Genomic DNA, 17360 nt, shown 5'->3' on the forward strand with positions numbered 1-17360 from the left:
GGCCAGTTTCCCCATTCTGCAGATCCTGATTCCTTCTGGCTGATTTAGGGCGGGGAGAAGGGTGCGGTATTCAGCATTGTAGTTCATTTCTGGGCACAGAAAGGTTCCGTTTCTGCCCCATTTCAGCACAGTCAGCAATGTCCTGAAGAGCCCAGATCAATTTAATTTTCATGAAAAGGGAAACACTTTCCTTTGGAGCTACTCAATGACCAACAAGCAACAGCCTGCTATATAATAGCTCTTATGTTATTTGTTCCTGTTCATAGTGAATATTCTAGTCTGTGTTTTATATTGTTTTTATGATTTACACTTCAATGTTTGTTGTGTGTGTTGATATAATGTAATAATATGTTTCTGATAGTTTATCAACTGTTGATTTATGCCAATAAATATTTTGCTAAGAAATATTTCACTGCCTAATTTAGGATATTCACAGACATTCCAATTATTACCAGATTTCTTTCTTATACAATCTTTACTTGATCAGTATTTTGGTGGCTGCCTCTGATGATCCAGATGAGATATTGGTGAGGTGCGCCATCTAGTGGCAAATTATGTTTCTATTGTCTGCCATCACCATTCAGTACAAGCAAACAAGAGTCCTTATTCAAACAATAGCAAAGCTTGCCCCACCTCTGTTATGGTAAAAATCTGAGCGCTGGGCCTAGATAAATGTAACCACTCTCAAATTCATAGACAGAGCTGTGGCTGTAATGACTGACCATTCATTATATACAAATTGTAGTTTTAACCATGTTTTGAGGCCAGAAAGTGTTAACAAACATTGGAGTAAAACAAGCTTATATTTTGGGTTCTGGTGGGGTACTGCTGCGTTCGTAACCAAGTGGGAAGTGGGAATTTACCACATATGATTGGGAAAAATCCACTTGAACGGCCCTCCACATGGTAATTACTAGTCGGAAACTATCATCCTGAACTCCCATTTCTCCCACATGCTGACCTCTGACATCACGTCACCTTCTAAGGAAGTGACCTCGATTACAGCCTTTCCAGGAGTTAAATGCAACAACAAAACATTATTTATAAAAAGCAATCTGTTCATGTTTTTTGAACACTTTTGATCTGAACAATTCTTCAACCAGTAAGATTTTAGCTAGCTTTCTTCAACAATCAATCGGTATATATATTCTTAATTTATAAGTCCAAAAATAGATCTTTAAATAAAACCTAAAATTACAAATACTATTATTAATAAAATGTTATTCGTTTGAAATAAAAATGTTTTTTTGAGCGTTGGTTATCGTACTCTGTATTTGACTTTCTAAGTCTTTTAGAAAATCTTCCTCGATTGCTCTTGTCTGCGTATCTGCGCGGGTACTCTGCACGCGGGCTGCAACTACATTGTAGTGGCTACTGCCAAGCAAGTTATATTTACATTCAATCAATCTCATTTTGCGTCTAAACTCAACAAAAATGGCAGATGCACAAGAGGACAAGCTTTACAAAGCTGAATATGCCAAAAGTGGACGTGCTTCGTGCAAGAAATGCAAGGAAAACATTGCAAAGGATTCGCTGCGGATGGCTATCATGGTGCAGGTAACGTAGCTAGAGCACCTTGTGATTTCCGAGAAAACTGCGTAAGTGTGGACAATCTCAGAATCACTTATACGGTTATGTTGTTTCTGCACTAAACAGTCCATTATTGGTATGTTGTGGATTTCCTTTACGAATACAGCATGTTTGTGTTGTCTTGATAGAACTCATTCGCGTTTAAATGGCTTCCGAAGGCTTAAATGAGAACGGGCTTTGATTCCTTCGCACCAGCAGCGCATATCTTTTTCGATGACGTCTCGGACATGTATAGACGTGATAGAAGTAAATGGAATGCAGACGGTGGGGAAGAAGAAAGCATAATTGTCGCAGGTTAAACACATATGTTCTAACCAAGTGGATATTCGTACAATCCGTCGTGATTTCTGTATTATAACAGGCCCGCAATGTGGCTACTAATATCTGATTAGGATATAATTGGCAGTTTTCGCAACAACAGAAGTTTTGCCTTTATTTGTTTTGAAGAATTGACTGCTAACGCTAAATGCTAACTCATTTCGCTTCGTATAAACTGGTAACATAACTATCATACAGAACTCGGTTGTGCTAGTCAAATTCGTTTTTATCTGTATTGCAGTTGATTGGGGACGATGCCATGAACATGTATTGGGGTTAATAACATCTGTACAAGAATTATACTTTTTACCTCAACAGTGTAAAATACACATCAATAACAGCCTAATCGGCTAATTTTGCTGGGGGCATTGAGTAGTTCCGTGTCTGTCCCCAACCGCATCTTTCCCAACGCGTTTCCATGGCAAATTACCATTAGGTCGCGTTCCATTGACCTCTTTACCGAATCTATGCTTCAGCTAGCGTTATGCCCTTGATTTCCAATAATTAATTAGTTAAATTCAAGGACCTCCGGTAGCATCTGCCGCGTTCAAAACAATTCGGAACTTGGAAATCTCTGAATTTAGCGCGTTCATAACAACTGGTAAAAAAACGTGCTCCTACTGTAGAAAATCGCTTTGAATTGTCATCCAATGTCCAACTCGGAATGCCAAGCTGGGAACTCAGGGCATCTTTCTAGAACTCTGCCTTTCCGACCACAAGATCACCGACGTCATGATTTGACCAAGTTTTTTTCCGAGTTCAGTAGTTTTGAATGCACCATACGTCAGCTTGACCCATTTCCAAATTAGCTCAGGGTAAACTTCAGCAACAGCGCTGAGTGCAGTCATTTGTCATAATGACCGTTTAGGTACCTGTAGTCAATACAATTTCTGAGAGTTGTGTGAATTGTACCAAGAATTTCACATGAACCAATGCTTACACTTCACAAGTAAAATAAGTGACATAGCTTGCTAGATAAGATGGCAAGTGTGCCTGCTCGTGACCAGTTTTTTTAAAGTTGTTTTTGTCACCCTGGGTCATATGAGCCTACAACCTGGACTATATACATGTACAATGTAGTTGTGATTCCACCAGATGTGTGATTACCTTACCCACCATGACCCTCCCATTATTTTATTTTCCCCAGTCGCCCACGTTTGATGGTAAGGTGCCCCACTGGCACCACTTCTCCTGCTTCTGGCTGCGGGCGTCTGCCCAGTCTCCTGCAGACATCGCTGGATTCTCTGACCTGCGATGGGAGGACCAGGAGAAGGTCAAGAAGGCCATCGAGACTGGGGGAGCTGCAGGAGGTCAGTCTTTAACCTTTAGCTTTTCTCCCAGCGTGGAGTCATCTGTGTACCCCTTTGATGTCATCGAAATGGTACCCCAAAAAATGTCATGCTCATTGACTGGAGGTCAGATTTCAAATAACACATTGGCTTCCCTCTCAGGAAAAGGTGATGTGAAGGGTGGGGCCAAAGGAGAGAAGACTCTGAATGACTTTGCAGTGGAGTATGCCAAGTCCAACCGCAGCACATGTAAAGGGTGTGAGCAGAAAATTGAAAAGGTGAGGAGTCATTATTTAGATCTGTTTATTTTTTACATAGAGATGATCTGATATACACATGGCTGTAAAATGAATAGTTACAGTACAGCTATTCCTCAACATCTGTTCAGTGTAAAAAAAAAATAGAATGTTTTAGAATAGATTGTCAATGTCCATAAATACTTGAATAGGTATCCTACATAAACCCAAATATACACTATCATAACAGCCAGAACTCCTGTCCTCTGTGCTCCAGGACCAGATCCGTGTATCTAAGAAGACGGTTGACCCAGAGAAGCCCCAGCTGGGTTTGATAGACCGCTGGTACCATACCGCCTGCTTTGTGGGCCGCAGGGAGGAGCTGGTCTTCAAACCAGAGTACAGCGCCGCCCAGCTCAAAGGCTTTAACACGCTCAGGGTGGAGGACAAGGAGGAGCTGAAGAGAAGGCTGCCCGCCGTCAAATCTAAAGGGTGAGGCTTTCTCTAATGAAGCAAATAAAGTAGTCTGGTGTCCAACAACTTCAACTTTACTGGAATGTACATAGTGGTATATTAACGTTAGTCGGGAGATGTGGCCCTGATATTCTAGCAGTTCTGTTTATTGTAAAAGACAGTTCTCTGGGCATAACGACCACCAGATGGTACATAATCCTCACCAGTTGAACATTAAGGAGTGGTGAGTCAGACGGTACCAACGGGTCTTCGGTCAGGTCCTGTGGGTGGTGGTCCCACCGCCATCGGCCGCCTCCTCCCAGTCCCCTAGAGCTCTACAGCAGAGGAAGATGGCCTTAAAGGTGTTCCGGAAGGTCTTCATCTTGTACGCGTACAGGAAGGGGTTAACGGCAGAGTTGGCGTGTGATAGGATAATGGCGGTGAGGAGGAGCTCCAGAGGCACAGGGCAGCCGGGGCAGAGCAGCAGGAAGCAGTTGATGACGTGCAGCGGTATCCAGCAGGCAGTGAAGAGGAAGAGGACGAGGAACAGCGACGTGGCCGTCTTTATCTCCCTCTTCATGCTGGCCGCCTGGGCTGCCTGCCCCTCCGCACCCCCCACGCCGCCCCCGCGTTCTGCTGCGATGCGCCGTACCTGCCGCTTGACTGTCACGAAGATCTTGGCGTAGATGAGGAACATGACCACCAGGGGCGCCAGCACGCAGGCAAAGAAGTTGAAGTAGACCATATAGGTCATGTCCACCACGAACACAAAGAAGCAGTAGCCCGAGTCGGGCGGCGTTTTGTGCCAGCCCATGAGGGGCACCAGGCCAATGAGGAAAGCCAGCACCCAGGTCACCAGGATAACTAGGATAGCGTTGCGTGGCGTCATAAGCGTGTGGTAGCGGAAGGGCAGGAAGATGGCCACGTAGCGCTCCACAGCTACAGCTAGCAGGCTGAAGATGGAGCTCTGGGTTAGCATGATGAGCACACTTAGCATCAGCAGACACAGGTAGAGGTTGTGGCGGGGCACGCCAACGCCAGTGAGGATGGCGCAAGGGATGGCCAGTGCACCCACGCAGATGTCGGCTACGGCCAGCGACACTAGGAAGTAGTTGGTGACAGTACGTAGCTTCCTGTTGAGGCCAACGGCGGCACACACCAGCAGGTTACCCACGGTGGAGAGGGTTGCTATGATGAGTTCAGCCACCATGTACACAACGTTGGGGGACACCACCAGGTCAGGGGGAGGAGGGGTGGAAGAGAGGAAGGAGGAGGTCCAGAGGGGTTGACGGTATGGGGGGAAGGTTGAGTTGTCGAAGAGAAGGGAGGTTGAGAGATTCAGTGATGCTGTGATGATCTCTGTCATTTTCCTGAAATTGAGAGAAAGGGAAGTCAGACTTGCTTACTGTAACATTGTGAAAATTGTCTTAAAGTGGTTCTGATTTAAATGATTCCTTATTGATTTACTACATAAAAATGCAGTTTTGGTAAAGAAAAGGCTACTTACCAAACGGTAGCTAGTCAGAATAAGGATGCTTAAAACGAAGAAGGTCCGTCTTGTTCTGTGCCTGACTCTCCCTCTCTCTAATGAAGAGCAGTGTTCGTCAGGAGGACTTGTGAGAAAGGGAATGCATTAGTATTGATCTGCTGCCATCTCTACAAAGTACCACCTCTCTCCCAGCTACTGCTGTGACCACACACAGGCTGAGTGTGTGCACAAGGCAGAGATGGGTCGTTTTTATAGATTTTATCACAGGTGGTTGTTTTTTGGTGTTCGTTTCCTGTCCTGTGAGTCAGGTGGTGACCACTATGGGACAATGTGTTTAAGGGGCAGGACAGGCCTCTGGGAAGCTGATTCATTTCCCTCCTGAAGGGGAGAGGGTGACCAGAGGGAGGGGAGAGGGTGACATCCTAATCACCCACAGAGTCACAGGGACGTGTCGTAACTTGAATCATCTCCAGAGACAGGGTGATGTGCATCTCCACCGGGTGTCAGGACACTAATGAATCTCCCTGATTAATGAAGGTGTCAGGCTTGTTTGACTAACCTTGGATAAGGCTCTGCTCCCAACAGACCTCATTTACAAAGTTAATGGGGAAGTCTGTGCCTGTCAAGTTCCTTCAGGAAGTTTTCAACGGCCAAACTTTCTATTGAAGGATGAATTACAGGATGGTGTGATTTGAAATGTTGCTTGTAAATGTTTGACTTGGTAGATAAATTGGTTCCTGCATAGAGAATGTAAACAAATTATGAATTTTCCATGTTCTTCCCTCAGAAAGAGAAAGACTGATGAGGTAGATGGAGAAGGGGCATCGAAGAAGAAGAAGGATGAGGAGGAGGAGAAGAAGAAAGTGGAGTTGCAGATGAAGGTTCACTCCCCAAAATTTTGGAAATGCCTTAACATTAATATTTCTTTACTTGATCAAATTAGTAACATAATGTCATTTTCTATGTGTGTATGCAACTATATGGCCATATGTTTTCCAACCACCTCTGTCTGTGTGGTTGTGTGTGTACAGGAGCAGAGCCAGCTGATCTGGGGAATCAAGGACAAGCTCAGGCAGTTCTGTTCCACCAACGACATGAAGGAGCTGCTCATCGCCAACGGACAAGAAGTGCCCTCTGGAGAGTCCAATGTAAGGAGGCTCACTATGTATCTGTCTCAGTAGCTGTCTTTCTCTCTATCAGTCCATTTCTCCTGTCTGTCTCGTTTAACTGTGTAAACGTGTGTGGTTTGTGTGTCTGAGTGATGGGTCAAACAGCCAGTCAAATAGTGTGTTGTTTGATTGACAGGTGGTGGACAGCCTAGGAGACTGTATGGCCTTTGGCGCGCTGAAGCCCTGCGAGGAGTGCCAGGGCCAGCTGGTGTTCAAGAGCGACGCCTACTACTGCACTGGAGACCTCTCCGCCTGGACCAAGTGTGTGTTCAAGACCCAGCTGCCCAACCGCAAGGACTGGGTCATCCCCAAGGTAGCCCCCTTCTTTGGGTTCAGAGTGTCTGTAGAGTTTGAAGTTCATATACGCTGCTGCTATTCGCTGTTTATGATCTATGCATAGTCACTTTACCTGTACCTACATGTACATATTACCTCGATTAACCTGTACCCCGCACATTGACTCAGTACCGGTACCCCCTGTATATAGCCTCGGTATTGTTTATTTAGTAAATATTTTATTAACTGCATTGTTGGTTAGGGCTTGTAAGTAAGCATTTCACGGTAAGGTCTACCTACACCTGTTGTATTTCGTGCATGTAACAAATCAAATTTTATTTGATATATCTGGTTTGTGTTCATTAGGGAAAACTAAGCAAAAAGTTTTGCAACCGAAAACGAAAAAGCCATTTCTTATTGGACAAGTTCAGATAGTACCTACTTGTTTTGGACCATTTTCTTCTGTGTCGTGCCTAATGAATTCGACAAAGATCTCAGATATAACTCACTATGCTCTTGTGAATGTCAAACGCTAACATCTCCTCCTCTAATCTCTTCCCCTGCAGGAGTTCCATGAGCTTCCCTTCCTCAAGAAGTTCAAGTTTAAGAGACAGGACCGGGTGTTCCCCAAGGTGGCCCCCGCCCCTCCCCCAGCCTCCTCTGCAGCCGTCCCCTGTGCCTCCAGTGCTCCCAGTATACCCCTCCCAGAGGGAGCCCCTGCAGGTAAGCAGAAACCAGTAGGAGAATGTGGTGTAGTGGGCCAACTTGTTGGAATGACTTGAGTCATTATATCTTCTCATTGTGCTGAAGAATCTGGCCGAAATGGAGATGCCTCTTTTAGAGTAAAAGAACAATGATTTCACTCTATATTTGTGCTTCTCTATTCTACAGTGAATATATTCTCTTGTTCCTAAGTGCGATGCTAGAACATGACCAGCCCCATTCATAGTATTGGAATGGTCATTCTAATTCTGTCTATATCGGTTCCTCTCCCCTCTCCTCCCCTGTAGATAAGCCTCTGACAGGGATGAAGTTGCTGACTGTGGGCAAGCTGAGACAGAACAAGGACGAGCTGAAGGCTGCCGTGGAGGAGCTGGGCGGGAAGATCACCGGCACAGCCAATAAGGCTACTCTCTGCCTCAGCACCAAGAGTTAGTAGCCAATCAATCAGAGGGGGCTGTTGGATTCAACTTTTGCTCACCCTTACAGTAACAAATGACACACATTTTCAGAAGGATAGGTTGGATTTCTTTGTTTTCCCTAGTTTGACATCTTTGGTGTGCTCTCTTTCTCACAGAGGAGGTAGAGAAGATGAGTAAGAAGATGGAGGAGGCAGAGGAGGTGGGTGTGCGCGTGGTCTCGGAGGACTTCCTCACTGACATCAAGTCCTCGGGCAAGGCCCTGCAGGAGCTGGTCTCCCTGCACGCCATCTCCCCCTGGGGGGCCGAGGTCAAACTAGAGACCCAGGCTCAGTCAGCGGCCTCCAGGTCTGGTGCCATGGCTGGCAAGAGCACCAAGAGGGTGAAGGAGGAGGAAGGTACGGCATCGGAAGTAACATTGAGTAACTTAATTGACTGTTATCGTGGAGTATTTCGTTTTTACAGGTTGCTATGGTAGAGCGTATGGCAGTTGGGTCAATTCCACTTTTACAGTTGTAACAATCTAATTTCTGCTTTTTCAGGTGTAAGCAAGGCCAGTAAGAAGATGAAGCTGACTGTGAAAGGAGGGGCAGCAGTGGACCCAGACTCGGGTCTTGAGAACAGTGCTCATGTCCTGGATCAGAACGGCAAGATCTTCAGTGCTACGCTAGGTCTGGTGGACATCGTCAGGGGAACCAACTCCTACTACAAACTGCAGCTGCTGGAGGACGATGTGCATAAACGGTTAGTCTATCCTCCGGGTAAAAGGGTCCTGAAAGGGGGCCACTTCCTCTCTCTTTATCCTCCCCATTCACCACTCCTCTCTCCCCCATGCTACTCTCTTTGCTTTCCCTGTATTTCTCTTCCTCCTTCTCCCTTACCTCTTTCTTGTCCCCATTCCAGCTCATCTCACCATTCTCTTTCCTCTCCCTCTCTGTCTTCTGTGTGCAGGTACTGGGTGTTCCGCTCCTGGGGCAGAGTGGGCACCACCATCGGGGGAAAAAAGCTGGATAAGTTCAATGATAAGAACTCTGCCATGGACAACTTCCTGGGTGTGTATGAAGAGAAGACAGGCAACGCCTGGGGCTCTTCCCACTTCACCAAGTATCCCAACAGGTTCTACCCTCTGGAGATCGACTATGGTCAGGTACAACTAGAACACACAGACACACACACAGGACCGTTTGTGTTCATATTTAAGAAACCTGTTGTGCATTTGACTTGACAGGCCTACTTTTAATTGAGAAATGTATACTGTGGCCTTCACCGGTTAACCCTGATTGGCCCATCCTATCTCTGTCCCATATCTGATTGGTTGTTTTCCCCACCAGGATGAGGAGGCGGTGAAGAGGCTGACAGCCAGTGCTGGCACAAACTCTCTGCTGGCCAAGCCTGTCCAGGAACTCATCAGGACCATCTTTGATGTGGAGAGCATGAAGAAGGCCATGGTGGAGTTTGAGGTTGGTACTGAGTTGGTGGACAGTGTGTGTGTTGGTTTTTCTCAATGTGTATTTTTGTCCAAATGTGACCCCCATTCCCCCCTCTTATTTCTCTTCATTGTCTTTCCTGTCAGATTGACCTCCAGAAGATGCCGCTGGGGAAGCTGAGTAAGAGGCAGATCCAGAGTGCCTACGCCCTCCTCAGTGAGGTGCAGCAGGCTGTATCGGACAGTTCCTCAGAGTCCCACATTCTGGACCTGTCCAACCGCTTCTACACCCTCATACCTCACGACTTTGGCATGAAGAAACCACCGCTGCTCAGAAACCTTGACTACATTCAGGTGAGGACACCTGTGTTCTCTCTCACGCTCATCCTCTCAATCAAATGTATTTATTAGCAGTTGTCACAAAGTGCTTTTACAGAAACTGAGCCTAAAGCCCTAGAGAGCGAGCATGGCAGATGTAGAAGCACGGTGCCTAGGAAAAACTCCCTAGAAAGGAAGGCTCTGAGGGGTGGCCAGTCATCTTGTGACTGTGTCGGGTGGAGATTTTAAGAGTACCTGGTTATTAAGGCCAGATTTGTCTGGTCTTAATGGCTCTCTCCCCAACCTAGAGAACTGGAATGGAGAATTTAGTAATATATTTGTCAGACCTCCAGCTCTAAGCGTACACAGTCAGTCAATTATCCTGAGGTACTTGAACCAAAGGAGTCTAGATGAGTTTATTTCTAAACTCTTCAGTAAGTGATGGTAGATGTTTTTAACCCTTTGTGTCCCACTACCGTCCCACTACGGTCCAGGCTAAGGTCCAGATGTTGGACAACCTGCTGGATATTGAAGTGGCCTACAGTCTGCTGAAAGGAGGGGCTGAGGATAACAAGAAGGACCCTATCGACATCAACTATGAGAAACTCAAAACCAAGATTGAGGTACGGTAGGGCCTGGTGGTTTTTCAATGCTTTTGTGGATATAGTGCTCTAAAAGTTATAAACTATGAATGTGTTCTGTTTGTCATCCACCTTGCAGGTTGTTGACAAGACCACAAAGGAGGCAGAGATCATTCTGCAGTATGTCAAGAACACACACGCTGCTACACACAACACCTACACACTGGAAGTTGAGGAGGTAAGATTTTCCTGAGAAGCTCACACACGCATCACAACTGCTTCTACCAGACTCTTACTATGACTGCTAAATACCTTATAATTTAAACACTTGCCCCTAATATCCCCTTCCCCAAAACACATGAATATTGGACTATAAGTTGTGCCTTCCTGTATTATACCTGTGATAAAATGTCTATTCTATTCTACTGAGCGATTTACTCTGTTCCTATTTTTAAATGTTATTATTTCATACTGTTGCATTGTTGAGAAGGAACCTTCAAGTAAGCTTTTCTATGGATGGTGTATACCATGTGTATCCCTTACATACGACTAATAAAACTTCTGTGGCGTCTCGCTTCCGCCCTCTCAGATCTTCAAGATCGTAAGGGAGGGAGAGTACCAGAAGTACCGCCCATTCCAGGATCTGCCCAATCGACAGCTTCTGTGGCACGGTTCTCGTGCCACCAACTACGCTGGTATCCTTTCTCAGGGTCTGCGTATCGCCCCTCCTGAAGCCCCCGTGGTGAGTGTCCACCTCACACTACAGCGCCAGCTAATGCTTGGGATGCATAGCGGAAGTTCCTCTTTAAAAAAAAAAAATATATATATATATATATATATATACTGCTCAAAAAAATAAAGGGAACACTAAAATAACACATCCTAGATCTGAATGAAAGAAATAATGTTATTAAATACTTTTTTCTTTACATAGTTGAATGTGCTGACAACAAAATCACACAAAAATAATCAATGGAAATCCAATTTATCAACCCATGGAGGTGTGGCGAATTTGCCAATCTTGGTGTTCTCTGGCAAATGCCAAACGTCCTGCACGGTGTTGGGCTGTAAGCACAACCCCCACCTGTGGACGTCGGGCCCTCATACCACCCTCATGGAGTCTGTTTCTGACCGTTTGAGCAGACACATGCACATTTGTGGCCTGCTGGAGGTCATTTTGCAGGGCTCTGGCAGTGCTTCTCCTGCTCCTCCTTGCACAAAGGCGGGGGTAGCGGTCCTGCTGCTGGGTTGTTGCCCCCCTACGGCCTCCTCCACGTCTCCTGATGTACTGGCCTGTCTCCTGGTAGCGCCTCCATGCTCTGGACACTACGCTGACAGACACAGCAAACCTTCTTGCCACAGCTCGCATTGATGTGCCATCCTGGACGAGCTGCACTACCTGAGCCACTTGTGTGGGTTGTAGACTCCGTCTCATGCTACCACTAGAGTGAAAGCACCGCCAGCATTCAAAAGTGACCAAAACATCAGCCAGGAAGCATAGGAACTGAGAAGTGGTCTGTGGTCCCCACCTGCAGAACCACTCCTTTATTGGGGGTGTCTTGCTAATTGCCTATAATTTCCACCTGTTGTCTATTCCATTTGCACAACAGCATGTGAAATGTATTGTCAATCAGTGTTGCTTCCTAAGTGGACCGTTTGATTTCACAGAAGTGTGATTGACTTGGAGTTACATTGTGTTGTTTAAGTGTTCCCTTTATTGTTTTGAGCAGTGTATATATAGCTGATCAACGTGGGATTATTTTTAGTACCTGGTGACATGGTCTTGTATGCAGTCCATATTTATCATTATATGGCAACAGCTCCGGTTCAAATTCAGCTTTACTACGTTGTGACATTTGAAAAATGCTCATGATGTTGTCTTGATACATTCCAGACGGGTTACATGTTTGGCAAAGGTGTGTACTTTGCCGACATGGTGTCCAAGTCGGCCAACTACTGCCACACCTCCCAGTCCGACCCAACTGGCCTACTTCTACTGGGAGAGGTCGCCCTCGGAAACATGTGAGTGACGGCTCAGGTTCATAGAATCCTTTTAATATTCCATATTCTCTGCAATGCCAAGTATCGTTGTTGATATTTGTTTATTTTTTTGTACAGGCATGAACTGAAGAAGGCCTCGCACATCACAAAACTACCCAAGGGTAAACACAGCGTGAAAGGTAAGGCGATTTTAGATCATTTTTAAATAGTTGAAAAGGCTGTATACAATCATGCAATATTTAGACACATTTATATTACTGTAACTAAACTCATTATTGTCTTCCTTCTCTCCCTGTTAGGGTTGGGTCGAAATGCCCCAGATCCTAGTGCCACTGTCACTTTAGACGGGGTGCAAGTGCCTCTGGGAAAAGGAACCAACACCAACATCGACGACACGAGTCTGCTGTACAACGAGTATCCTTTGCTCCCTCTGAGGGCCTCTGCCTGTTTTCTGAGTCTTATACTTTTGCCCATTTTCATCGAAGTGGGTTTGTCCACTGCCTTGTCAATAGAATTTAAAACCATCTCTACATTTACATTTTAGTCATTTAGCAGACGCTCTTATCCAGAGCGACTTACAAAAATCTACTAGAGGTCGACCAATTAATCGGAATGGCCGATTTAATTGGGGCCGATTTCAAGTTTTCATAACAATCGGTATTTTGGGACAACGATTTGCCGATCTTAAAAAAAAACAACAAAAAAAACATAAAATATATAAAAAATAAATAAAAATTACTTATTTAAAAAAATACAAATGTACTTTTTTTTTTTTTTTTTTTTTTACACCTTTATTTAACTAGGCAAGTCAGTTAAGAACACATTCTTATTTTCAATGACGGCCTAAGAACGGTGTGTTAACTGCCTTGTTCAGGGGCAGAACGACATTTTTACCTTGTCAGCTCGGGGATTCAATCTTGCAACCTTCCGGTTAACTAGTCCAACGCTCTAACCACCTGCTTTACATTGCACTCCACGAGGAGCCTGCCTGTTACGCGAATGCAGTAAGAAGCCAAGCTAAGTTGCTAGCTAGCATTAAACTTATCTTATAAAAAACAATCAATCAATCATAATCACTAGTTAACTACACATGGTTGATGATATTACTAGTTTATCTAGCCTGTCCTGCGTTGCATATAATTGATGCGACGAGCATTCGCAAAAAAGGACTGTCAATGCACCAACGTGTACCTAACCATAAACATCAATGTCTTTCTTAAAATCAATACACAAGTATATATTTTTAATCCTGCATATTTAGCTAAAAGAAATCCAGGTTAGCAGGCAATATTAACCAGGTGAAATTGTGTCACTTCTCTTCAGGGTATATGCAACAGTTTGGGCTCGTTGCGAACTAATTTGCCAGAATTTTACATAATTAGGACATAACATTGAAGGTTGTGCAATGTCACAGGAATATTTAGACTTATGTTAGATAAAATACGGAATGGTTCCGTATTTCACTGAAAGAAAAAAAACGTTTTGTTTTCGAGATGATAGTTTCCGGATTTGGCCATTTTAATGACCTAAGGCTCGTATTTCTGTGCGTTTGTTATATTATAATTAAGTCTATGATTTGATAGAGCAGTCTGACTGAGCGGTGGTAGGCACCAGCAGGCTCATAAGCATTCATTCAAACAGCACTTTCGTGCGTTTTGCCAGTAGCGCTTCGCAGTGCTTCAAGCATTGCGCTGTTTATGAATTCAAGCCTATCAACTCCCAAGATTAGGCTGGTGTAACCGATGTGAAATGGCTAGCTAGTTAGCGTGTGTGCGCTAATAGCGTTTCAAACGTCACTCGCTCTGAGACTTGGAGTAGTTGTTCCCCTTGCTCTGCATGGGTAACGCTGCTTCGAGGGTGGCTGTTGTTGATGTGTTCCTGGTTCGAGCCCAGGTAGGAGCGAGGAGAGGGACGGAAGCTTTACTGTTACACTGGCAATACTAAAGTGTCTATAAGAACATCCATTAGTCAAAGGTATATGAGATACAAATCGTATAGAGAGAAATAGTCCTATAATTTCTATAATATCTACAACCTAAAACTTCTTACCTGGGAATATTGAAGACTCATGTTAAAAGGAACCACCAGCTTTCATATGTTCTCATGTTCTGAGCAAGGACCTTAAACGTTAGCTTTCTTACATGGCACATATTGCACTTTTATTTTCTTCTCCAACACTTTGTTTTTGCATTATTTAAACCAAATTGAACATGTTTCATTATTTGAGGCTAAATTGATTTTATTGATGTATTATATTAAGTTAAAATAAGTGTTCATTCAGTATTGTTGTAATTGTCATTATTACAAATAAATAAAATAAAAAGCGGCCGATTTAATCGGTATCGGCTTTTTTTGTGGTCCTCCAGTAATCGGTATCGGCGTTGAAAAATCAATCGGTCGACCTCTAATGTCTACTACATTGTTATTACACATGTACGAGATTGAGAGATATTTGTCCTGTATCAAGGCGAGTTTACAACCTTTTGTTGTATTTCTGTTTTAGGAATGTAACTTGCATCGAATAATATGCCATGCCCCCACACTGTTCCCTAGTTCCTATTTCGCTTAACATTGCCTCCTCCAGATACATTGTGTATGATGTGGCACAGGTGAACCTGAAGTACCTGCTGAAGATCAAGTTCAACTACCAGATGTCCATGTGGTGAATGGGGTTGTAGTTGACCACCACCAGCTCTCCAGAAGGATCCAGCCGACCACCCACCGCTTCCAGCCCCCACCCCACAACAAGATACATTTTGAACCTTCCCAACCTAATACTGTGTTCTGTTTTCATTTTGTAGTTTAAAGTCTTGGCCACTATACACATGGCTTATTGCAATAGCGGATAGCCTTAAATAGGATAGATGTATTTGGCCTTGTTTTACGCACCTTAGTACCGGTTTGACTATACTTGGTTGGTATTGGTTATTAAGACTGTGGATCGTGAGTTCAGCAATCAGAATGGCTGAATTAAGGCACCTGTGAAAAGAGATTGTCATTGCAAGACAAGAAAAGCGATAATATAACCAACACTGGTCTGTTACTTTAAAAAAAAAAAAAAATTTGTATACCCATAGTCCAAGGTAGTATTTGAGGTAAAAGCAATGCTCTTTTTTATTTTATATATTATTCTTAAAACTGCAATTTAGCATCTATGGTCAGTTTCAAGGGTTTCAACAGGCATAATGAGATGTTTCCCAATGAGTCATTTCTCTTCACCCACTCCATTCCAGCCAAAAGGTATTAGTTGGTAAATCTCCACTCCCTGTGAACACATACAAACCATGGATGACACTTTACTAGAACTTACTAGTAATAGAACTGTTAAGATAAATACTTTGTAGACTGTTTGTAAGGAGTCAATATTAAGTTTGACCTGTATAATATGCTTTCTTTTTTTCAGTCTCAATCTCTTTGTCAAGGTTGATCCTGTAAAAAATAGGTGTGTGCTGACAGCGTTTAGTCTACGTATTCTATAAATACATGTTTGACTTGGAGTGGTAAGAGGCTGTTGGTTTTGTTCTATCCACTGTATTTTCTTCCCACCAATCAGAATAAAGCATTTTGTTGATCTTACCTTCTTACAAATGGCAACTTTGAACTCCTGTATTTCCATTCTCTAAATTAACAAATATTGTGTTTCCCTTGTGCAGAGCCAACCCATCACATGGCAGGCATTCTTGTCATTACTTGCTTTATGATGTCTGGAGAATTCATGTTGGGAACTAATTTGTCATAAAACAACCCCAGTTGGCCCACTTACCTCATTTGGGTGTGTCTTCTGAGCCCTGAGTTACAAAGGGGGGGTTCTTCTGCTAGTTGCTCTGCTGCTAATAAAGGACTAGTAAAGCCCCAGTGCACTACTTTTGTGCATTTGTAACTTGAGTCTGATAATTATCTGTACAAAACAGTTAATCCGATAATTGTGGAATATAAAAATACTTGCTTTATATTTTCAAGTGTCTTGAAATACTTTGCAAATGCAACTTATTTCTATGTGAGAACTGAAATGGTCTGTTCATTCCTTTTCCATTTTAGTAGATACTCTTATCCAGAGCAACTTACAGTAGTGGATGCATAATGTCATACTTTTTCATACTGGTCCCCCCCTTGGAATCAAACCCACAACCTTAGCATTGCAAGCACCATGCTCTACCAACTGAGCTACATCACAAACTATTTCATTGCTCAATTACTGTTTTTGCGTAGGTTTTTTTTCATTGATGGAAAGACTACAGGTACAAACCTAGATGACCAGCCAATGTACAATACAGTAATGTATTACATTAAGTGATTTGTAAGGATAGAAAATTAATACTGCACAAAAAGTGGTTTTCCATGTTATTTGATTTAAAAATATATATTTTGATGTGCATGTTTTGTCTTTGACCAGAACTTTGCACCTTTTGATGTAAATGTTTGAGTACAGGGTTTTGTTATTTCTGTATTCCATTAGAATGACAATTGCAGAGAAAGGGATGGGACAACAACTCTTTCAATTCCAACAACTGAATTCTGCAAGATACTGTTCTTAATTATACCAACTTTTTTGCCAAAGCTGAGATGCTGAAATTTTTTTTTGCCTGCACTACTGACTTCTATATCAGTCCGCTAATACCAGTGGTGGAAAAAGTACCCAATTGTCATACTTGAGTAAAAGTATAGATACACTTTTACTTGAGTCATTTTCTATTAAGGTAAGTCAACCAGTAAAATACTACTTGAGTAAAAGTCTCTAAGTATTTGGTTCTAAATATACTTAAGTATCAAAAGTAAAAGTAGAAATTATTTCTAATTACTTATATTAAGCAAAGCAGATGGCACCATTTTCTTGTTTTTAAAATGTACAGATAGCCAGGGGCACACTCCAACACTCAGACAAGTCCGCCAGTTCAGAGGCAGTAGGGATGACAAGGGATTTTCTCTTGATAAGTGTGTGAATTGGACCATTTTCCTGTCCTGCTAAGCATTCAAAATGTAACTTCTGGGTGTCAGGGAAAATGTAGGGAGTGAAAAGTGTGTTATTTTTTTTTAGGAATGTAGTGAAGTAAATGTTGCCCAAAATATAAATAGTA

General features: G+C 43.4%; 2 protein-coding genes across 2 annotated transcripts; one reads left to right on the forward strand and one right to left on the reverse strand.

The window, feature by feature from the left end:
* The first annotated feature begins 1313 nt into the window (after positions 1-1313).
* parp1 (poly (ADP-ribose) polymerase 1) lies at positions 1314-15861 on the forward strand. The gene is made up of 21 exons (XM_014205691.3): positions 1314-1557; positions 3056-3218; positions 3360-3475; positions 3711-3925; positions 6163-6256; positions 6407-6523; positions 6681-6857; positions 7387-7543; positions 7831-7971; positions 8118-8357; positions 8502-8703; positions 8911-9106; positions 9291-9419; positions 9533-9739; positions 10198-10326; positions 10424-10522; positions 10874-11026; positions 12179-12306; positions 12403-12464; positions 12585-12699; positions 14870-15861. The coding sequence occupies exons 1-21, from the start codon at positions 1435-1437 to the stop codon at positions 14949-14951; spliced, it is 3045 nt and encodes a 1014-aa protein (XP_014061166.2). The 5' UTR covers positions 1314-1434; the 3' UTR covers positions 14952-15861.
* Positions 3932-5365, reverse strand: adorb1a (adenosine receptor B1a). The gene has a single exon (XM_045720934.2). It carries the CDS (start codon positions 5250-5252, stop codon positions 4161-4163), a length of 1092 nt encoding a protein of 363 aa, XP_045576890.1. The 5' UTR covers positions 5253-5365; the 3' UTR covers positions 3932-4160.
* Positions 15862-17360: the final 1499 nt, after the last annotated feature.

The sequence above is a fragment of the Salmo salar genome, chromosome 06, assembly GCF_965601325.2.
Source record: "Salmo salar chromosome 06, fSalSal1, whole genome shotgun sequence".
Classification (NCBI taxonomy): Eukaryota; Metazoa; Chordata; class Actinopteri; order Salmoniformes; family Salmonidae; genus Salmo; species Salmo salar.